This window comes from Trematomus bernacchii, unplaced genomic scaffold, assembly GCF_902827165.1.
Source record: "Trematomus bernacchii unplaced genomic scaffold, fTreBer1.1, whole genome shotgun sequence".
NCBI classification, from domain to species: domain Eukaryota; kingdom Metazoa; phylum Chordata; class Actinopteri; order Perciformes; family Nototheniidae; genus Trematomus; species Trematomus bernacchii.
The window spans coordinates 2,476,403-2,500,103 of NW_022987608.1; the positions used below are offsets into that span (position 1 = coordinate 2,476,403).

Sequence of the window (23,701 nt, forward strand, 5' to 3'; positions counted from 1 at the left end):
GTGCAAGTGGGAAAGATAATGGCATACAATGCTCCCTGTAAGAGGAATTATTCAGCTGAAAATGAATGCAGAGCTAAGCCTACACTTTAATTTAAGTCTTTAAGGCTGAATAGGTGTTCAAGATGGAAATTGCCCTTTAATGATAATGTGCAATTATATTCTTGAAGTTAGAGAGGGGTCATGGCCCAGCTAAAGAGCTGTTATCTGGGGCCTATTATTTCCTAGACCATAAACATTCTCTGAGATGTGAAATGATTGGTGCTCCTGAAGCTGAAATGCCTCCAGGGACTACAGGTCTCCCCCTTTCATTGCAATAATCCATAAATAGCCTATATATAAAGCAAAGTACTATTAAGACTGCTCCAGTTACTACACATAGCCTCAAGGGTAAGACTGATAAGTGTGGCTTAATTATTTTTTACATTACATTACATGTTACTTGTTAGACGCTTTTATCCAAAGCGACTTACATACTCAATACTGTGGGCAATCCCCACAGGAGCAATTTGGGGTGAAGTGTCTTGCCCAGGGACACAACGACATGCTGACTGCAGTGGGGTTTGAACCTGTGCCCCCTGATCCGAACACCAACGCACTAACCCACTGCGCCACACACCTCCCAATTCTCCAAAGTGTACTTTTAAGTTGTTTCTACAGAATCCTTTTCAATTGACTGAGACACCCCTATAGGGCACATTGTATAATATCACAACTTAAAGCCTTTTTACATCTGACACCTTTTCATAGCGCTCATCAATTAAACAGACATATTCAGAGGCTACTATGAGTAGCCTCGAACAAGGGCAGGATACATACATATTTTACTAATGTGCCCAAAGGGTGTTTGTAACGCTCTGCAACATGCTCCGTTGGTAGCTTTTGAGAAGTGTTTACATGACAATGTAGCTATTGCCCTGTTTTGCACAGTTTGGATAAACATTTTAGACTTGTTGAAATAAACTATTGCACAGTTCTACATCTAAGAATGTGCGTGAAACTAACGGCAGTTCTCTTCTCTTGCCGGGTTGGTATTGTGGTAGGTCACTTGTAACACCTGTTCTGTTTGATTGCACATTGACCAAACTCAGCTTTTATTGATAAAAACACTTTCCATTATGTCAAGATGAAAACGCTACAATATTGCTCTTAAGGAACAAAATATGACTTTAATTTAACCATGGAATTCTCTTAATATTTGCAATATTTTATTGAATGTTGAGTTCAGCCTTATCAGCACTTAGGTGTGAGATAGATAGCTTTAATCCAATACAGACATTATGATACCTTCCTTCGCTCACTGTTCTGCAATAAATATGATCCTTATCTAGGCTGTAAATTCGTTTTATAAACCTTCACTGAACGTAAACTAAAGCTGCCCTGGACATGCTCTTTCACACTTACTGTACTTCCATGTTCTTCCACTTGTTTCAACCTGGTTCCGCGCTCTTCTCAAGAAAACTTGTTAAACTTGAAACACCCGACTAACAAGCAGAGAATCGCCTGGAGGAAATCTGCATACTCCACCTCGCTTTGGTTTGGCAAAGTGTAGAAGTGTTAGAAATGACTCATAATGAACATGAAAACATGACATTTTGTAGCAGTTAATGAGGAAAGGAAGGGCAGGAGATTAATAAAAGCAGATGTACAGCTGAAGAACGAAAGTAAGCAAAAACATAAGTAGTAAAACTTAGCAGTGTGTGATTTTATCCCAGTGCATTAAACCCAATTTTCCTATATGTAGTTACAACGTAAGCAATTACATCAGTACATTGTGACGTATTGAGAAGGATACAGATGCTCTATTCACAGAAACTAAATGATACTGACAGCTACTGCTTGGTATGCACTTACTCACACAAAAACAAGACAAGTGAGCGGAGCAGATACTGTTGTGTAAGCTACCTAACTGACATTTCTGAGCAATGACAACATGGATGTGTGAGGTTGGAGACGATAGGTATTTTGATTGCATTTCTAGAGAGAATGTTGGGACGTTTTGAGGTGTGGTTGTACAAGATATTTATCCATAGTCAGTGCATTACCTACAGTAGATGAAACCTACATGTATACTAGCCTGGGAACAAAGCTATGAACTGCTGTGGAAGGAGTTTGCAGAGAAAGCGCATTTTAGCTCCGTATAAGAAAGGCCTAACTTAAAAAATAATGCTATATATAGAATATTTTCACTGCCCCATGCTGTCAGACAAAATATATTAAATATGTTTTAATCAAAGTCACCAAACTTCATTGACAAAGACAGTAATTGTACCTTGCATAACACACGAGTTCCTGATATAATGCTGACTTGATTAGTTAGTTAGTTAGTTAGTTAGTGTTATTGTAAGATTTCGATACGTTTTGGAAAAAACCACAAAACACAATAACACAAGCGTACTACTATTTTTGTCTATTAAGTCAGGTGGCGTTTAGGAGAATATAGATGGATATAACGGCCTCAGTGATCCGTTTGAAAGGACTTAACAACAGCTGGGTAAAGCAATGAAAATATTTTAATTTGGAATTGTTTAGTTGAGCCTTTTTTTAAGTGGCTCAAATGCTTCTGTACACAGCAGTACATAGCTTACCTTTCATGTTGGTACTCTTGTTTCTCCAAACTGGAGGAAAAACAGTGACTAAGGATAAGTACTTACAGTAATACAACCCCAATTCAAGCCACCCAAACTGTCCCTTTAAGTGTGCCCTGACGTGTTTGTAATATAGTGTGTATTTAAGTAATGGAATACCCTGTTCATGTGTTTTGAGGGTTATGCAGAGCCACCTTCTGGGGCTCCCCTTGTAAAACATTTATTTGACCCACTTTCCACAACAAAAGAGGTTATGAGAGGAGGAAGAGGACAACATGAATATTATATCTTGAATTCCGGAGGAAGACATCCCCTACAGGCCTCTGTATGAATTATTAATGAAGTTGGCCTTTCTACATCTCCTCCTCATGTAGAATATTTTGGGGAAATATCACAATGAGGTCATGACAACAGGCAAGTATAATGGTGTGCCAGGGGCGGCGCTTTGCTTTGTAAATAGGAATCAGGTTTGCATCACGTACTCAAATGCATTTAAAACAAAACTCAGGAAAGGGAATAATGGTAAGAGTTGCACCATCTGTACTTCCTATCCACAAGATGGCAGCATCACAGTAGATAATATACTGCTGATGCTCCTCAGTGCACTCAGCACATTGGTTACTGGATCAAATTATATTAGATCAACATTTATGCCAAAACACAATACCCATCCTGTGCTGTTGTGCAAAATGCTGCATGCATACATCATCAGGCAGCTGGCAGAATGAAGGGAGTGCTGCCCATCTGTTCAAATAACAAATATTTTCACGTGTGTTATGTGTCATGATTTGAAAGCAAAACAATGCAGGTCATGCAAAGCAGAAGGCGTTTACTTAGTTTTGGCTTCCTTTGCAAACCTGTGCCGTGGAAAACAATGACCTGTTATGCAAATGCAGGAATAAGGAAATGTCTTGTGTCTGTTTTGTCAATGTGTAAAAAAGACTTGATTAGTGTGAAATGTAATCTATGAGCTGACTGCATGGGGCCTATCTATCAAAGATGACAGAAAAAGATTAAAAGGGTTAGAATAAACCTTTTGTATGTTGTGCAATAAACATTTTAGATTTTTCCTCCATGGTTAACAAAACAATATTAAAGTCTCTAATACTGAACCTTTGCAGGAACCTTCCCTAGTTCTTATTTTATCTAATCCAATCTAATCAAATCTAACCTCATCAAATCTAATCTCATCAAAATCTAATCAAATCTAATCTAACGTGAAAAACAAAAAATAAACCCATTTCTCAGTAACTTCCCATTTTTATAATTGGTACATTTCTTGCTGAGTCATGAGTGAACATTTGTTTTGCTTAAAAATTAGACTGACACGATCATGTTTACTTAAAGGGGACCTATCATGCAAAATGCACTTTTTGATGTCTTTTATACATAAATATGTGTCCCCGGTGTGTCAGGGAACTCACGCAGCGTCAGAAAATAAAACCCTCTCTCTTTTCCTCCGTACCCAAATCTCTAAAAACGGGGCTACAACGGAGCTGATCCAGATTTGCGTCCGATATGACGTAATATCGGAAATGTGGACCCACGGCACTATCAGAAAGTTGCTATTAGAAACAATGCCCGACTGTTTTGGACGTAATATGGTCGGTGTTTACATTAGCATCGCTAACACTCAGAGCTAACCTGTGCTGGAGAGCATGTGTGTGAAGAAGCAGGAAATAAAAAGGAACTCACCTTGTGGTATAACCGGCTAGAGAGAAAGCCTTTGAGCTCCATACTGTTTCAGAAACAATCCTTGATAATCCATGATATGGCGTTTCATCACGGCAGTATTTAGGCCCAATCCCAAACCACGCCCTACACACTACCCCTCCGTTTGCGCGTTCGCGCGGAGGGTCCGCCACATTAAGTGCTGTTCCAAACCAACGAGTGTGGAGAGGTGTGGAGGGGGAGTGGGCTATCAAGCCCTCAAACAGCGAGTCTGCATCGGTGCTGACTTGAGACTGGTCTCTACCTGACCGGAGTCACGCTGTGTGTGTCCGTCGCTGTTTACAAGTAGTTCCAGCAAACATCCACTGATAAATTGCGATGTTAACAACCTCATGATACCTGTGTTTAGTCTAGAAAAAGGTAAATGTGTGCATTTTATTATAAAGTTGTGTATATTTACAGACTGTTGCAAAAACTAAGAAGCTTATAAACATCAGGTTTAAAACTAAAAGAGCTTTACAAAAAAGTAACACAATGAAAGATGTTTGGAGTTTTATTTGAGTTCTTAATTTACATTTTTTGTCTAAGAGATGCTGATTTGAAACCGTTGTTACATACAGTTACGGCATTTCCTGTTTCTGCCGGAGAGAGGGGAGTTTGTCCCAAAGCTTGCCGCTGTATTTACTCACTCCATCTGACAGGAGGGAGCCTCGTTGAGCTGCGAGTGTGGCTACAGACGGAGTTCACTCCGCCACGGAGGGGTAGGGTCGAGGGAGTGGTTTGGAATTGGGCCATAGTTTAGACAGTTGCTGCCGGGTCCTGCATGAGCTCAGCCCCCTCCTTTTTAAAGCTTTATACCCCAAATCAGCACTTTTGAAACAGGAAGTGAAATAGAGGGATATGAGGCATGGCTAGAATGGGTGATCTGTTTGGTATTTTGAGCAAAACACTTCATAGACATGTTTTTGATATACTTTTATATATCTGAGACCTATGCTATTGCCTACAAGCATGATAGGTGCACTTTAAAAGAGATATATTACACTTATTCTCAGGTTTGTTCTTTTATATTAGGTTTCTACTCAAACATGTTGACCTACTTTAATCTTAAAAAAACACATTATTTTTCTCATACTGTCTGTCTGAATATAGCTGCGTCCACCCTCTCACTGAAACGCCTCGTTTTAGCGCCCGTCTCTTTAAGCCCCCTTCACAATAAAAGCCTAATCTGATTTGATTGGTCAGTGTTTCATGGTTTTCTGCATTTGTGGATCTTCTCTTTAAACGTCATGAAAGTAGTAGTGACATCACAACCTTACAACATTTCTGAATAGCTTAGTGTATTTCTCCATCTATTGGGCGTGTTAATACTTTCACGGTGTTATTATAGCACCTAGATCTGTTTATAGTAATAAAAAAAGACACAAAAGTCTCAGTTTTTACATTATGGAACATCCAATATTTCTGTTTGCCATGTATATAAATGTTATGTTCATAAATGTTGTATGTGACTGGACTACGGATGGAAACTAGCTCAAAGCTAAAATCCGGCTCATTTACATTTAAAAGCATTATTTTGTTTAAAATGTTCATTAATGTGCACTGTCCCGGTTCAAATAAACGATTAAATGAAAAAAATGAAAAAATGGTAGTATTATCTGAATAGGAACACGCATACGCAGACAGCCCTCTCCTAAAAACAGCCAGTATTCACACTGTGCCTCTAACTTGTGAGATGACCACCACCATTTGGTATTACGTGTCCCTGACCAGACGCGTAAACACACACAGGGTAAACAGTCCAACGAACAATTACTCGTGACATTGCAGTGAAAATATATTCTTAGTTAATAAAGTTATTTTTGTCTGGAAGCAACTCCTCTGTTGCCACCTAGGCGCAAACTTTCCTGTCTCCTAACTGGAGGGGCAGAATGTAAACATGTTGGCTGCTTATATGCAGCGTATTATGCAATATTTTACAATTAGGCCCACCTTCAACCCAATGGTATTGTTTTATACCATATTGAACATTTTCAATTGATTGATTTCTTAATAGAAGGGAAAAGGAGGCCAAAAATGTGACGAATATGGCATTATCTTGAAGAAATTAGTGTCTAACTGTACTTCTATGACTCCATATATATCCAAATTCCTCACAAAATTAAATTATGTGTAACCTCCAAAAAAAGGAGACATGAACTCGTTATGTAGTTGTGAAACATTGAGCAAGTTTATCAAGTAATCCCATTTGCTTTCACAGCCTCCATTGTTTTAATTATTTATTTCAAGTGACAAACACCGATGTCAACACCAGCTCAATAACATAGGCTCCATTCTGATGCCCTGTACATTTCCCCTCACTATGAGGACAGTGAAAGCACCGTGACCTCACACCCAGGTGTTTCTTCCTCTCTGCTCCAAGATAAACTTGGCACCGTGCGATCGAAACGAGACGTCTTTCTGATACAAACAACGGAGAGTGAAGGGCATCGCTGTACCGGCTCTAGCCTCTGCTCCCCCTCACTATATCAGACAGTGCCATCTTTAGTGAGGACACATTGTTCCAGTCAACACTTCCTATGGTGAGACGGATCCACTGAAGGCATGTCCAGGTATTGTGTCTTTTTCATCTGAAAGTTGGTTTTGAGTTGTGGTTCATGATTGTCGAGGTGGATTTCCAAATATAGATCAGTTTAGAATTAAGCTGTGTTGTTCTTGGGAGGAAACTCAGATTTCTGTCAGATTTTAGGCCTGAGTTGAGAGCTGAACAGAATACGGAGAAAGGTACAGTATATTATATAATAAATATGTAAGGTAACTTAAGACAGTATACTAGCCCATAGATAGAAGAAACTAAAAAGAACAGATGGTGGCCATTAACTTGTTCCAGGTCTGAGTATTGTTTTGCTTGCCTGATTATAGTTTAATTATAGCAACATTACCAGAGGCCCTAAGAGGCAAGTGAGAAAGAAAAATGATGGCGATCGAAGTCTTATTTAAAGTGTTTTCTGTCCTGTTTTTAGGACAAGCAAAACAATGTTTTTTCAGGACAGTCTTTTTAGGTTCCATAAAAAAAAGTTGTATCTGTAAATAATGGCCAAACTGTTGTAGCCTGTTTATATTTGTTGTTTATTTTTGTAAGGTATTATTGTTTTTAACTGTGAAAAACATTTTTTAATTCTTTTTATTGAAATGAATCATTGTTTGTCTTGAAAGATACATGTCTTACTTATCCAACAAAATGCTTGATGTGTCTTTAATGCTGATAGTCCCATTTATTGCATGGTTAGTGGTGCATTTCAGCCTCTAGTGGTTGACATGGGTATGACAACAACGAACACAGTTGTCCCGAAAAAAATGCTTTGTTCCACGTTTTTTTAACTTGTTCCGTAAACATTGTCTACCAATATGTCCATGTATTATCATATTCGACTGTGACATGATGTTTGATTGTTTCTGTCTTTACTCTTCTTTTCCTCAGCCAGGGTGAAGGATGGTCACACAGAGGAGCAGACGCTGTGTGATGCTGCTTCTCTCTCTCACCCCATCAATCTTCCCCCCTCTGCCCATCTCCTTCCGCCCTGCTCTCACCCTCTCCGCCTGGCCTGCTGTATCATTATCTGTAACAGCCTCCACCCTTCCTGTTGGCAACACCAGCATATCAACCATTTCTAACGCCCTCCCCACTCCTGCGATCACCTCCACCATCAGCCCAACATATTTTGACCAAACTTCCACCAGAAAAAGCATAATTTCCTCAGATGACTTGCTTGCTAAAAAAGCCCCTCTGTACGAAAACCCACTATGCAATTCGTCCAAAGTGACTCCTGTGTCTTCTGACAAACTACCTCTTCACACGGCTGAACATCCAACAAGTTCCCCATCTTCTCCTCTACCTCAAAGTTCGTCTACCCAACATCCCTCTACTGTTTCAACATCATTCCTCTCCGCATCCTTCTTAACCACTCAAACATCACCGCCTCCTTTTGCCAAAACTTCACCCAAAATCCTCACATCTCCCCCAGAAGCAGCATCCCCTCGTCGGAGCAAACCACTTCTGCCTCCCCCCCTCCACCACACCACAGTCCCGATGTTCCAGCACCAGCCTTTCATTGTGAGTTGGAACATTCCTGATCGGGTGTGTAAGTGGTACAACATCTCACTGGACACCTCGCCATTTAAAGGAGTGGCAACACCTGCTAAGGTAGGAGGAAATGTTTGAATCATATAGTTAACTATTACATTCAAATCCAGGGTGGGAAAACACATGCTGTAACCAAATCACAAACTAATTTACATGAAGCTGGAAGGACATTTATGGTGATGTGTTTTGTCATTTGAACGGCTATCAGCGAGTTGTTGCATGTTTTACATGTCTGGAACATAGATTGTTTCTTGTTTCGACATGTTTTACAACTCCAGTTAAATGCATTACAGGTTGATTTATAGAGGCCTTTTATTACTGGAAATCTTACATCTGTTCTTGATGTCTTTTAAAAAAAATTGTATATATTTTTTTTAAATCTTTTTATATGGTTTTTTGCAGACATGGCACTTTCAGCACATTAAACAAAGTACAGAACAATTTGTTTGTTAAAGGAAAGAAAAATACCCATCCCCTATCCCCTACCCCTACCCCATAGGTCATAGTCACAGCAAATAGGAAACAATGAAAAAATAAATAATGATAATAATAGGGAAAACATTTTTTATCTAAAACAATTTGATAACTAATATGATATATTTGTTCTTTTATCACAAGTTTGTTGAAATGTAATGTTTAAACATACCAGGCAATATGTGATAATTTGCCTGCATTGAAAAATCAAAACATTGGGTAAAGACCCAAATAAAACCAGATAAAATACAAGACAGTAACAATACAATATAATAATAGAATAAATACCATAACATGTTTGCATCACTTTGTCTTGTTCCTGCTACAGGTCCCAGGTCAGTTCCTGTCTCTGTTCTACACTGACCGGCTGGGTCTTTACCCACATGTAGACCTGACCAGTAGGAAACAGCTGAACGGTGGCATCCCACAGAGAGGGGACCTGAGGGCCAGTTTGAACAAGGCCAGAGCCGACATCAACTACTACATCACATCCAAGTGAGCATTTATTGATTGACACGTGTGCTCTGGGTCTCCTATCATGCAAAATGCACTTTTTTAATGTATTTTATACTGCCGATATGACGTAATATCGGAAATACGGGCTGGCTTTACACCCACATTAAAGGTCCCCTATTATACTCTTTTACATCAATATATTATAGCTCTCAGATATATACAAACATGTCTCTGATTGGCTGAAACACCAAACAGATCATTGCAGCATCCCATAATCCCCTCTGTTTCAGCCCTGTTTCAAAAGTGCTGATTCTCTGTCTGTTACTTTAGATGAAAATAAGGAGCCCCTCCCCACGCCCCTCTGAGAGATATTTGGTTAAAAATAACTCTGGTGCTCTAGGAGGAGATTCAGGTGATAAGGGGGGGGGGGGGGTGGTTACCTTGGTTGCTGATTGGCTAATGGTTACACAAGCCAAAAAAATCGTTATGACATCATAAAGTGGCCAAAATCTGATCAGCTCATTTTCAGACAGGTTTTTATAGAAATGGATCAGGACAAAAAGTGAGCAAATCTTTTTTCCTGAAACTTTCAGAGTCTCTTTACACAGAGGGGACACATGTTGATGTAGAAGAGACGTGAACAAGTGGATTTTGTATAATAGGTGACCTTTAAAGTTTTAGACCCAGAATAAGCGCTTCTCTAACAGGGCTGAAATAGAGGGGTATGAGGCATGGCTAAAATGGGTGATCTGTTTGGTATTTTGAGCAAGACATTATTTTGATATATCTGAGACCCTAATATATGCCTAAAAATAGCATAATAGGAGACCATTAACTTATACTTCTCCTCTCCATTACTTCCAGGACGAGCCAAGGCCTGGCTGTGATCGACTGGGAGGAATGGCGCCCCCTGTGGGACAGGAACTGGGGCGCTAAGAGAATCTACCAGACTCTTTCTGTGGCTCACCTCCTGCAGACTGAGCACTCCCTAAATCTGCAGCAGGCCACAGAAAGAGCCAAGACTCAGTTCCAGGTCAGGACACCCACTGTGGAAATGAATAAAACACATTGTAGAGTGTGAAAAGATAACTCGGTAATACTCGAATACTGTACTGGATTTTGAAGTGATTATCAGAAATCCTTTATTCGGCCCACAAAGGTGAAATGTACAATGTTACAGCAAAGTGAAGATAGAGATGAAGAAACCTTTTCCATAAAAGACATTTACATAGTATTTAAAATACAAATTATTACAATTTAATGAAGTACACGTTCAGGTAGAAAATAGGTAAATCGACGATATACTGTATTACACAAAGTTAAGAAAGAAGGTCATACATATGATATGAATAATTTGCATCAGAAATGTGTCTACAACAGTAAAACGTACGTGATGCAACAATGTTAACAATCACATAATAAGATATAAATAATAATATAGTTAATTTTTCTGCAGAATAAGTACTTTTTCCATACTTTTACTTTTAAATGTGTTGCTGTATTTGAACATTAATGTAATGGTACTTTTACTTAACTAAATGATCTGAATTCTTCATCCACCACTGCTTCTTCTTTCCGTTCGTTCTCTTTTAGGTGGCAGCTAAGAGTTTGATGTCCGGGATGTTGGCGATGGGCCGAGCCATGAGGCCTAACTACCTGTGGGGCTTCTACCTGTTCCCTCACTGCTACAACTACGGCTGGGAGGAGCCTTTTTACACCGGCCGCTGCCCCAGGGAGGTGAGGAGGCAGAACGACGAGCTGCTCTGGCTGTGGGAGTCCAGCTCCGCGCTCTACCCCTCCATCTACCTACAGGTTGGGCAATAATCAAAGTCAACTTTATTGTCAATCTTTCAGTTTGTGTGTACAGACAGAGAGATCGAAATACCGTTTCCCACAATCCCGAATACAAAAACAATATATAAAAATATGTATGCATATATGTATATATACACAATCAAAGACACATTCATACATATGTACACATTAAAGGTCACCTATTATGCAAAATCCACATTTTCATGTCTTTTATAAACATGTGTCCCCTCTGTGTAAAGAGATTCTGAAAGTTTCAGGAAAAAAGATTCACTAACTTTTTGTTCTGATCCATTTATATAAAAACCTGTCTGAAAATGAGCTGATCAGATTTTGGCCACTTTATGATGTCATAACGATTGTTTGGCTTGAGTAACCATTAGCCAATCACCAACACTTCAGAGACATATTTTTTTATATATCTGAGACCTATAATATATTGATGAAATACAGTATAATAAGGGACCTTTAAAGGTGGGGTAGGTAAGTTTGAGAAACCGGCTCGAGATACACTTTTTGTTATATTCCATGGAATACTCTTAACATCCCGATAGCAATGAATATCTTAAGTGCTTTGACAAAAAATCCATAAAAAAAGTTCATCTGTGGAAGCCGTAGTACTGTAAAAAGCACGACCAATCATCTGAGCCAGCCCGGCTAAAATAACTGGATGGCCTACCTGCCTGTCAGCCTTCCATCTGTGCACAAACTTATCTCGTGCCCTCATTGGTCATGTGTGCGTTCGTGTGTGTTGGAGGAGGGGATTTTTTCCGGCTGTGTATTTTCAAATTCTAGCGATCTCGAGCTGGTTTCTCCAAAATTACCTACCCCACCTTTAAGACCTAAATAAAAGCACAACAATCAATATATACAAAAGTAACAGTCACTTCAATATCTTTGAGAATGTACATTAGTGCAAGACATGTCCATAGCAGCGTAACAAAAAAAAGTGTCTGGTGCTGGATTTGAGTGTCTGTGTGTGTGAAGACATGAATCCCTACTGTTCATTCTGAAATTGTACTTCCTTAGATGTTTTTTTAATGCATCCTGGCTCTGTTTCAGGTCTCTCTGGCTGACAATCCCAGAGCTGCCCTGATGGTGAGGAACCGTATTCAGGAAGCGCTGAGAGTGTCTGCCCTGCCCCAGGGACAGGGAGGAACCGCGCCTGTGTTTGCTTACATGAGAGCTGTCTTTGTTGACGAGAACAAACGCTTCCTCAGCCAGGTACCTGAGAGCCGTCCAAAGGGAGACATGTTTTAATCACAACTCACTCAATATAAAAGATGCAATATGTTGTGAGCGTTTGGCATATTAGGAGGCACTCTCAAACAGATGACATCTCTGAAACTGTTAGAAAAATATCACTCGTCACCGGCTTGAGCTTCAATATCAGGATCAATGTATTTATTGTCCTTGCAAGAATGGAAGGAGTCATCACATACAGAGCATTTGATACAACTAGTTCCTGAACAGTGTCCTTCACATGCTGATTTACAAGAGAGGGAGTTACACAGTCACAAGATGGAGGAATATAAAGCAGTATTCAATGTTTACTTCAGATTAGCTCCACGTCAGAAATGATCATGCTTGTCATATGTCTATCTCCATAGAGGCTGAATCATCATGTTAATCACATAGCTATCATATGCCTAAAACAGTCCTGATGCTCTTCTAGGTAATCATACATCCTGTCATGTACACAGCTACAGTTGGGATACCTTTGTTATCATGTGTACTCTGATACTGAAAGAGTACATTCAGTATGTTCCCAACAGAAACAGTTCATTAGTGAGTGCCCACACTTGACTAGATTAGCTTAAGTTACCGTTTTCTCTCAGCAGTGAGGTCAGGTTTGAAGAGGAGTTTGGTTTCTTGGTGTAACACCAGCCTGCTCAGGTGGTAACCCTCATCATTGTGTAGTAAAATGTCCCCTGAGTGTTTTAACTATAGGCCTTTATGGTGTTTTGATCTAATATCACTGCTGCATTAATGTGTGTGTTGCATTTCACTGTTGTAGTTGTTTAAGGTTGTGCTAATTTGAACTTCTTTATTGCATTATTACACTTTAGCTGATGCTTTTATCCAAAGCCACTTACAATGTGTGCCACTAACCAAGAGGAAACTTATTCTGGACAGCAAGAATCCTGCAAGTACATAAGATAAGACAAGATAAGATGGAACTTTATTTATCCCCTTGGGGAAATTCAGGCGTTTATAGCAGCAACAGGGTCAGAGTTCAAAACAGGATTCACACAAGGTAAAAATAAAGATAAAATAGAGTAAAAATCAACTCCAAATAAGACAAACATGTTTAATCACAACAACCATAAATAAACAACACAATATGCATGCATGTATAATTGTCTAATTTGTGAATGCATGCAGCAATTTCTGTGTATATACAAATAAAACAATGCATATATTTAACCATCTGTGTGCAGGCAGACTTGGTCAGCACCCTTGGGGAGAGTGCAGCAGTGGGGGTGTCCGGTGCCGTGCTGTGGGGGGCCAGCGCTGACTACGATGACCAGGTAACATCACCCTGCACCCCCCACTGACTGCTCAAAGACATGAACATGAACTGATGGCAGGTTGTGAGAGGATGATAGAGGAGTCGCTCGTCTCTGTGACTGACTGATGGATCGTGTTGGTTGGCAGTGTGACGTTTTAGTTAATCCAAGGCAGGGAAACCAGGATTAGCTCAATGAAAGTGACTCTCACTGGATGTTTAAACTCTTCTTCACTATAGAGTGGTGCAGCGGTGATGTATTTTTGTAGGTCGACCCGGAAGTTAGCATTACAAGGGGTCCCTCGTCAAAAAAAGTCAGATTTTCCCATTAGATTTTGGCATATAGCATGTTTTCTTCAGCAGGATATTCTCCACATATTAACACCTCTTTGTGATTTTTTAAAATGCAATTGGCAACAGCTGTTTTTATGACATAGAAGCTTCGGACATTCAAGTGTGTTGATCCAGTTTATCAGTTTGTACTGCCCTTATGAGCACAGGCTGTGCTCTCAGTGTTTTTGTCTTCCTGTTCCTGCCTGTTGGCGTCAGCTGATAGAGGTGTTGTGGTTATATCTTGTTATGCACAATGTTGATTATTCTCTCAGAACTAGCTAAATACATGGGTCTGGGGTAGAGATATTCAGAATTGGTTTGGCATCTGCTGTGTCAACTCATGGCACACGACATGTGACACATTTTCGATTATTATTAGTGATAAACCTATTATCTTCTGGATTACGGTCACGGTTTTGAACATGTGGTTAGTTATGTGAACAAAAATGCAACAAAACTACTTGTAAAAGATCATGATTTGGCTAAAACAAGTTATTTAAGTTCTGGACCTAACTTTAAACAAGCCTTGACTTTGTTTTGACCCATTTTGCAACACTAACCTTATCATTCATGGATTTTCCTTCTTCCTCTCTTGTTCCTTTTCTCCGCAGACGTCTTGTGCCGCCCTCTCCTCCTACCTCACCTCCACCCTCAACCCTTACATCACCAATGTCACCGTAGCCGCCCAGCTCTGCAGCAACTTCCTGTGCCGAGGGAATGGCCGCTGTCTCCGAAAGAACTACAACTCAAATCACTACCTCCATCTAAACCCCGAGAATTTCAGGATCTTGCATGTTCAGAAGCACTTCCTTGTCCTGGGGAGACCTTCCCTCTCAGACTTAAAGGCTTTCAGCAGGGGGTTTAGCTGTCAGTGCTACACAGGACTGAGCTGCTCTCCCAGGACTGACAGAGAGCTAACGAAGGCCCTGACATTTAGTGTGAAGCAAGGACTGTACCAGAAATTTCACACTCTGAATAAAGCTATGTTGGAGGATACAAAACAAGCCGGTTTTACCAAGGACAATGGTCAAACGAATCTGAAAGTTTAGCTTGTTGTTGTTGTTTTACCTGATGTTCTTTCACACTTCTTAAACCAAACATTCAGACCTGGGAATTACCTGGTTTTGTCATAATCCAGTGCTGGTCACATCATCTGTTATTTTTAAAGTACTTACCTCATCTTGCCTGCATATTATGACCACTGACATAATGTTACATGTGCCATAGTCTTGCCAAAGAACACAGTATTGCCAAATCTCCAACCTACAAACAAAAACTCTGCAGTATAAAGTGAGAAGCTGCGACAATAGTATTCCCTCTGCTTGGTATTTGCATTTGATTTGACTGTATATGTAAATAATTACAAAGTTGTTGGTTCTGCGATGACCTTGAATGTCACAATACACAGAGCGTGTGATGACTGAGTGAATGAAAAGTTATTGGGGGTTCATTGGGATACATTCATGGTAAAGGTATTGCTGTTGTTAGCATAAAAATATGATTTTGCTCACTCCTTGCACAGGTGTTTTCACTTATATTACCTTATTAAAGCTCCTCTCTTATAAAGAACAGATGTAACTAATCAAGACAATTAGCAGCTTTGCTAGACCAAACTTCAACCTGTGAAGAGGTCTAGTCAGAAAAGTGATGTTTTCAAACCTCTTAAGCCCCACGGACCCGCCGAAGGGGCCGAAACCACAAAATCTGCAAGCAAAAGTGTCTGAGGGCTTCTTAAAATGTAATAAACTATGAATGTTTTATATCCATGTAACGGGAAGAAACTCAGCTAACTTTTTTTTTTTGAAAAAAACCCCACAAAGCTAGTGCTGAGCCTCTAAATTAGCCACAAGCGAAAAAATGCTAACGCATTACTGCACAGAAACTCACTCATAACACCCTTATTACTTATCGTAGCTGCACGTCCAACCCATGGATTAGCATCGTGAGAAGACACAGAATCGATCGGTACCTACATTATCACTCCATGATAAGAACTTGCGACTTTATAAACAAAAACAGACATCAAAACATGTGGCGCTAGGTAGCTAAAACGGCAAAATGGCTTACCTGTGTCGTTGTCTGGTCAAAAGTGGTCTTCAATGGCATTAAACGATAAAAACGCTGCTGAAGGTTAATCCATAGGTTAATCCAATGTGTCTGTGTCCCCTTTGAAATGATTTCTGATAATCCATAAGCAATAAACCTAGTTTTCCGTTTTCAGATGTCAGAGCGTGAGATAGGTTTCGCTCTGGGCAAAACTGCATGCGCGAAGCCCCCACTTTTTTTTGTTAACGTTGGTGTGTATGTGAAAATTCCCCTTCTATTCTATTGGCTCTAACGGTTGAAAAGAGATGTCAATTACCAAAATCGACCAATGGGTTCCAGAGAAACGGCAAAAACGCCCATTTCCACCCAAATGACCCCAGAGGTGGAGTTATTTTTGCTAAACCTCTCTAAAAAGGTCAAATGTCACTTGTTTTGCATCAATCTTGATACAGGGTACTTATTATATGTTGTACTTTGGATTTCTAAAGCTTTTAGTCTACCTTACCATCCTCCAAGGGTAGTTTTCACTATAAGTAAAAAATAATTTTGGGACGAACACTATAATTTACAGTTTTTTACTATGTTCAATCTGAATTTTCTTTAAAATAAAAAACATCTATATTGATACTGACTTCTCTACATCCAACTCACAGGTTTATCATTACTTTGAGAAAAAAGATTATTAATTTTCCCCTTTTAGAAGTGTAGTTATAGTCATTTGTTCTGGAAATGTCATTTTCGAGCCTGATACCTGGAAAACAGGCTTGGGGCCTAACAGGTTGTCACATTAATGGATTTTTAGGCCACTAGAGAAGAACTCAACAAGAAGCTAGTTAAACCTTTAGCATCCTGCCAGGCTGTTTTGGCTGTTGTTGTTAGCAAGCAGCTACCTACTTTCAGATGCTGCTAATGTGGAGCGACATTAACATTCAGTTGGAAACATTTTGATTGCTACTGGGTGAATGTAAGTAGTACTTTTATGTCATTTCACAATCTTCAACCCCCTGAGAGAAATAAAGAACTAGCTTATTTGCTTGTTTTTGTCAGCAGATGAGTGATTCTATAATTTAGGGTGCATTTCACATCAACAAAACAGTACAAAGAAAGTGTTCTTTCTCAATAGAACAATCAGTGGTTCAAGTTAGTATATTCCTCAGTGTAACATATCCACTAGTTGCAAAGCTTAAACATTTTTTTATTTTATTTTATTTTAAGGGAAAGGATGTTTCACTACTCAGTTTGTCAACTATGTTACGGACAAACTTGATGTCATTACAATCATTTGATTAAGTCCTGCACTTCAAGTAAAATCAAATTTGAAAGGCTCTTGAGTCTATTCTACCATATATCCAAAGATTTTTTAAAGTTTAACAAATAATTGTATTAAAGTTTTGTTTTTTCATGTGATATGTTCAGCACTGTCATTAAGTTTAGGGATATTTTGTATTATAAAACTACCATACAGGTCATTTTGATAGTTTTAAGAGATGTCATGTAAAACTCCAACCTGTGTAGATATACATTATACCAGGGGTCGGCAACCTTTTTGATATGATGTGCCATTAAAAAAATTCATTGTTATCAGCGTGCCAACGATCGAAAATGATCAACGGGGGGGGGGGTGTTGAGGAGCTTGACGCTGGTGAACTATCAACAGGAGGGTGGGGGGAGCCTCGCTGCGGGGAAGCAGTGTGTGGACCTGTCAGCACAACTTACATAATTCCGAATTTAACAAACACATTTAAATAATTGGTTTAAACGGCATAATAATAAGGACGATCGTCCGTTCTGTGATTCTCCAGAACACACATGTTATGATATTAGGGTCAGGCAGAGTGAGATGAGATCGCTGTCCCTTTAAGAGAGAGAGAGAGGGGTGTGGCGTGTGCATGTGTGTGTGTGTGGATGGTAGAGCGACAGTGAGGGAGCGTGTGTATGTTTCTGGAAGTGAAACGAGGCAGCAGAAAAACAGAGGTCTGTAATGTATTTTGTGAAACAGAAGAACAGCTAAATAAATGCATCCCAAGAAGAGCTCGCCTCTCTCCAGTCATTTAAGCTAAAGTGGGTTATTGAACCTGAAGCTTGTTGCTTCTGCCCTCCTCGACTACGGTCTGGGAGCCGACAGGAAAGTTCAACACACAGATTGCCAGTCCGCCCCTTTGTAGCATATTATTTCAATGAGAGATGAGCAGATCGCCAATGGGCTTTCAACTAAAGACACAGCCACGCAAAAACTGTGATATTTGTACAGCTCCTTATGGGTACTGCAATTTGTGCTTTCCTCCGTGGTGAAACGATCAGCACTGCACCACGGAGGAAAGCGGCAGAAAGTCACCTGGAGTTCAAGAGAGCGGGGCTGCGCTGCGTGCATGGCTTCCTTCTGCATGTAACGGGGAGACGCGCTCTGGCGGCGGTCTCGTTCAGGATCCGAAAATACAATTTAAATATTTTGCACACTTATTCCACTTAATCCTAGTGTGCCACTGGTTACGGTGCCGCGTGCCAATGCTGGCACGCGTGCCAGGGGTTGCCGACCCCTGCATTATACTATAAAGGATATCAGAAGCACTATTTTAGATATTTTAAATTTGAAAAAATGAGGTGCAACATAGTTGACAATGAAAGTCAAACATTTGACGCAAATAACATAGTTGACTGGACACATTATTAACCATCAGCACTATGTTCATTTCAAGGCAGAAGTGCAAAATTCCATTGATAATGATGTGTAATGACGTCTACATGTCATACAAATTGTCAACTAGGTTACCTGTCAACTAAGTTACTACAGTTATTACAGTACTGGGTAACTTAGTTGACAGGTAACCTAGTTGACAATTTCCCTATTTTGACCCATCATTTCAATGGTAGGCCTTGCTTGGATGACCACATGTCATTTTCTTGAACAGGTTAACATCACATTTGAACATATAATTGAATTAAAATCATTAAACAATTGTAAACCATAACAATGTACGTAACATTGTTGATGGTCAATTAATATACTCATTGACAATGTGCTATTATACATAAAATATTGTAAAAAATTAGAGGACAATCACCACAGTGTGTTCAAAATGTCTGCCAAAGAGGAACATGGCATCATGTGATGCTGGTGACATGGTATTGGGACAAACCATTTTTGAGTTAAAGGGGGGAGTTCTGTTAGTAACATAGTTGACAGAACTTTTGCGGACATTCATATATTAAGATATTTAAATTATTTAAAGGAGGAAATCAATTAAAAATATGTTATTATTCTTTAGTATTTAGACTTTTGAAATAAATGAATACTTTTTTTTATTTACTTTAATTCATTATTTTGAAACCAAGACACCCTCAACTGAAAAACGGACAGAGCAAAAACTGACAATTTAAGAACATCATGACACATTTCAAGCTAAATAAAGCATAGGATACACATAATGTTTGTGTGATATTATAACATGCTTTCCAATAATAGGCAAAATATGATATTTTTGAAGAAAATAGTTAGAATAATTATAATTATCATCAATGGAAATCAATGGACATGGAATGTACCCTAAATTGTAGAATCACTCAGATACTGTACGTCATTGGTGTGTTGATGGTGTTCTCTGGGAGTCTGGGTTCACTTGTTTGCTTGTGTTAAAAGATAACCTCCAAGGTGGTTTTGAGAAAGAGATGAGAGGTTGATACATAATTGGTAATGCAAACATATTTTAACCACTGCAGGCTTTGTGTGATGCAACAGTGAGTCATCAGAAAAACTTCCCTTTTTGTTGAATTGTCTTGGTTTCTTTCATTTTCATATCTTAGCAAGGAAGCAGTAATGAAAGATAACACACACAATACATTTTGCGTGTACCAGGAAATGACTTGTGTGTTCTACAGGCGTAGGCCAACATTACCTCTCATGTTGTTTGTGTACTTGTTTCCTGCCTGAGCTCAAATATGTTCAAAATGAGATTGCTTGCCTATGAAAGTGACTGTTCAAAAAAGACTAAAACCCCTGTTGAATAACGTAAATGCTATTTGCTAACATTACAGTAAAGGAATGAATGAATGCCAGTCGTGCAAAAGGATTTTTTTAATTCAGTTGTAAAGTCGTACAATATATGCCATTGCGAGTCAACTCTTCTAAAAACATTGTGGTCTTTTTTTTAAATTGGTGGGTGACACAGCACAAAGTAAAGTATAATTAAAGTCCGTTAGCCATGAAAATCTTAAAGATCTACAAAGTCCTTCACTCTGGTTTAGTGAACGCATATGTTTAAGAACCTCTATAGCTGCCAGGTTGGACAAAAAAACTATAACGCCAAACTAATGGAGCTCAGCGCAAGTTCAACCAGGAAGACCCTCTTTACTCATTCATTTACTATGCTACGTTACTACTCTCTCTCCTCTCAATAAGTGATCGGGGGCGTCGCTCCCCAGCTTAACCAATCACTTTGCTCTATTCTCACAAGCCTATCATAGCTCTCCGCTAACCCTGTTAAATTTGCTCTCCCCCCTCTGTCAGCTGTCATTTCAGGTGACTCAACGCAACCCTCCTCCACCCCTTTTTTCACCTCCTGTCCCTCCGAATCCAGGGTCAAGCTAAGCCACTCCCCTTCAGACCGAACCCAACTATCCATTCCACCACCACCAGTGTCTAGACCCCGGGGGGATCAGAGTTTTCCCCTCCCGAATGATACTCCTGCACTACGGGGCCTAATCGCCAAAACAGCATTACATTCATTTGTGTATTCCTGGCAAAATGTATTCTTACATCAAAACCGTCTCTCCTGATTGAAATGCTGTTAACCTTCAGTGCTATTTCTATAATTTCTGACGTTTAAACATGTTAACACCTTTTTATTAATAAAATAAAGTGTATGGTGTACCAATTACCCTTCCAATTATTTGCATACAAAATGCAATTTGATTATTTAATAAACAAACTCATTACCTTATTTTACAAGGGTTACTGAACCCCATTTTGCATCTGGCAAATCAAGAGCTTATCTAAACTTTTAGAAAATGGTAACAAAACAGTGTGAATGTTAAAGAAAGGATCAAGGAGTGTCTTTCTAAATGACTAATACAAATCTGAATAAAACAGGTTCAGGTGCTCGCTATGCAAACTCCAAATAATGTTTACTTACCCAACAAAGGGAGTTGTATAGAGTAGACATGTTTGCTAAGATTTACCACATTTTGTTTAGTCACAGTGCAAGGTACTGATTATAGTTTCTTAAGGCATAAAACCACTGTAAAGCATATGTGGAGGTCAGAATATGCTTTATTTAGGGAATATTTAACCAAAAAAAAAAGTACTTCTTGATTTAAAATGTGTCTGCACTACACTTAGTTCATGTTACACTGACAAAGAATTTAGATTGAATATGCATTTGTTTGTGTTGAATATAGAACAGCTGTAGTTAAATGTGCATTATGTTGGTGTGTTTTGATAATGGAACAAATGTACCCTCATTAGATAGATAGATAGATCGTACTTTATTGATCCCAAATTGGGAAATTGTTTAATGCTTAAGGTTAGAATATTTCTATAATAACAATTTTGAAAACACTGCGGTGCTTTTTATATAAAAATGTGGAGCCTCATGGACACCAAGCCTTGTTTGTTTGAGTCTGTTTGCACAGGAAGGCACTGCAGCAGAGTAACGTTTGGTTTATAAAAGATTCACATTAAAATCTCACTTCATCGCTCCTCTTATCCTCTCAGCCACAGGTGTCCATGCTACATATATTAGGCCTGCTGGGTTTATATACTCTCATAGTTGCCATGCAATCCAGGGTCATATGATGAGTGAAAAAAGGTATTAGATTAAAAACAAATTGTGTTGTTTATGAGTCTTACGGCTTTTCTAATGTCTTAATCTGTAAACCTTCCTGATGTTATTTCTACTTTTAGCATGCAGATATGAAAACCAGTTAAAGCATGCTAATGTTAAAATGACATATCAAACTCAAACTAGACCTGCCATAATGCATGTTATGTATAAGATGGCAAGTCTGTCACTGAAAAGTCACACTACCAAAGTCCTGAAAATTGTTAAAATATTAATATTACAACTATATTTTACATCGGACAGATAAAAATGGCAGTAGGTCATCTGAATGTAAACAGATAGGTGAGCAGTTCAGGGTTAGTTGTGTTTGACCTGTGTTTTGGATCCAGACATATCGAATAATATTGAAACCTATGTCCCTATTTTCTTTATTAATCTCTGTTAGTCCAATGTCTGCAAGACTTTCCCTTGAGTTAAACATAAAAAAATACACATTTACAGTATTTTTTTCTCCAGTTGACCGTTGACCTCTCCATTGCCCTCGCTCAGACCGGTCACATCTTTGGTGCACTTGACCCTCAGCAGGGCGTTGGAGAGCACGTCCTGATACAGGCTGATGCCAACCCAGCCCGGCAGGTACAGCAGCGTGATGAGGCCCATGAAGTTGTAGGGGTAGTGGGAGTAGTCCCAGGAGCAGGCTCCGAACTGCCGGAGGACCAGGCCCCAGGAGAACTCCCAGGCGTAGATGAAGCAGACGTAGAAGGGGAGCCTCCGCCACGGGCCCCAGCCTCTCCTGAAGTGCAGGTGGAAGTAGAGCTTCTCCACCAGGAAGCTGCAGCTGCCGTACATCAGGAAGGACCACAGGGACGTGTGGCCACTCAGGGTCCGGTCAGACTTCTCCACCAGGTTAAAAACAGAGGTGAAGACCACCTCATCCAGAAAGCCGTGCATCCCAAAGAACAGGAAACGCACAAAGCCTGGCAGACCTTGAAGGGGATCATGACCTCTGTCCACCAGGCTGGGTTTGCATGCAGGGTCTGGGGTGCAGGGGGTGTGCAACCTCAGCTTTGACAGCCCTCTGTGGAACACCAGTCCAAAATACAGAGCCAGGATGTAATGCACCACCAGCTGCGTGCCGGACACCACCCTCACCTGCTCCGTCAGGGTGTTGATGTTCCCGATGAGGATCTGCAGCCCGATGTAGATGGAGGGGTAGAAAACCAGATGGAAGACCACAGGCCGATCTCGGAAACACCTCTTCTGTGAGAAGATCTTCTCCAGCGCGAAGTGGGTCAGTGAATGCATGACGCACAGATACGGGGAGGAGAAGCCCACCAGTTTGGGGTCTCTGTGGTTTAAAAACCCCTGCAGCGACGAGAGCAGGACATCCAGAGTCACGCCGTGCATCCCGTAGAAGTAAAGCCGCATCCATCGAGGCAGCTCCCGCAGAGACCCCTCCGCGTCCCCTGCCCCTCCGGATGGTTTCTGTCTGCAGGGCATCTTTACCGGTGTCAGGCCCCCGGGATCAGGGTCTGCTGCTCGGTTCCGAGCACCGTCTCTGGCCATGATCAGTCACTTGTTGTTCAGAGGTTCAGCTTCCTTCCTACACATTGTTGTCTGTGTTCCGCTGCAGAGCTGCGGCTGGCCGGCTGCAAGCATCTCCTACACCGCATGGCTGCGTTCACGTACCTCGTGGAAAAACACGTTTATTTGTAAACACCAGCTTGAGAAAGCAACTGGACAACAAACGTTTGGTTCAAATTTCAGTCAGTGCTTCTCACAGTAACATGTAAACCTGCAAACATCTCACTTTGTTTCTATCTGTACACATTAAGTATCTTACATTTAGTTCAAAGACGTTTGCCTTGAGGCGTTTTAATTTTCCAATTTTTTA

The 23,701-nt window shown here is 40.0% G+C and overlaps 2 protein-coding genes across 2 annotated transcripts; one reads left to right on the forward strand and one right to left on the reverse strand.

Annotated features, from left to right (window-relative positions):
- The first annotated feature begins 6,779 nt into the window (after positions 1-6,779).
- Positions 6,780-15,398, forward strand: LOC117483249 (hyaluronidase PH-20-like). Its single transcript, XM_034131496.1, has 8 exons — positions 6,780-6,868; positions 7,738-8,460; positions 9,203-9,369; positions 10,195-10,363; positions 10,924-11,142; positions 12,205-12,366; positions 13,584-13,673; positions 14,596-15,398. The coding sequence occupies exons 2-8, from the start codon at positions 7,750-7,752 to the stop codon at positions 15,031-15,033; spliced, it is 1,956 nt and encodes a 651-aa protein (XP_033987387.1). The 5' UTR covers positions 6,780-6,868; positions 7,738-7,749; the 3' UTR covers positions 15,034-15,398.
- Positions 15,399-19,593: 4,195 nt separating this feature from the next.
- Positions 19,594-23,492, reverse strand: LOC117483314 (transmembrane protein 229A). The gene has a single exon (XM_034131604.1). It carries the CDS (start codon positions 23,371-23,373, stop codon positions 22,303-22,305), a length of 1,071 nt encoding a protein of 356 aa, XP_033987495.1. The 5' UTR covers positions 23,374-23,492; the 3' UTR covers positions 19,594-22,302.
- Between the last annotated feature and the right edge of the window lie 209 nt (positions 23,493-23,701).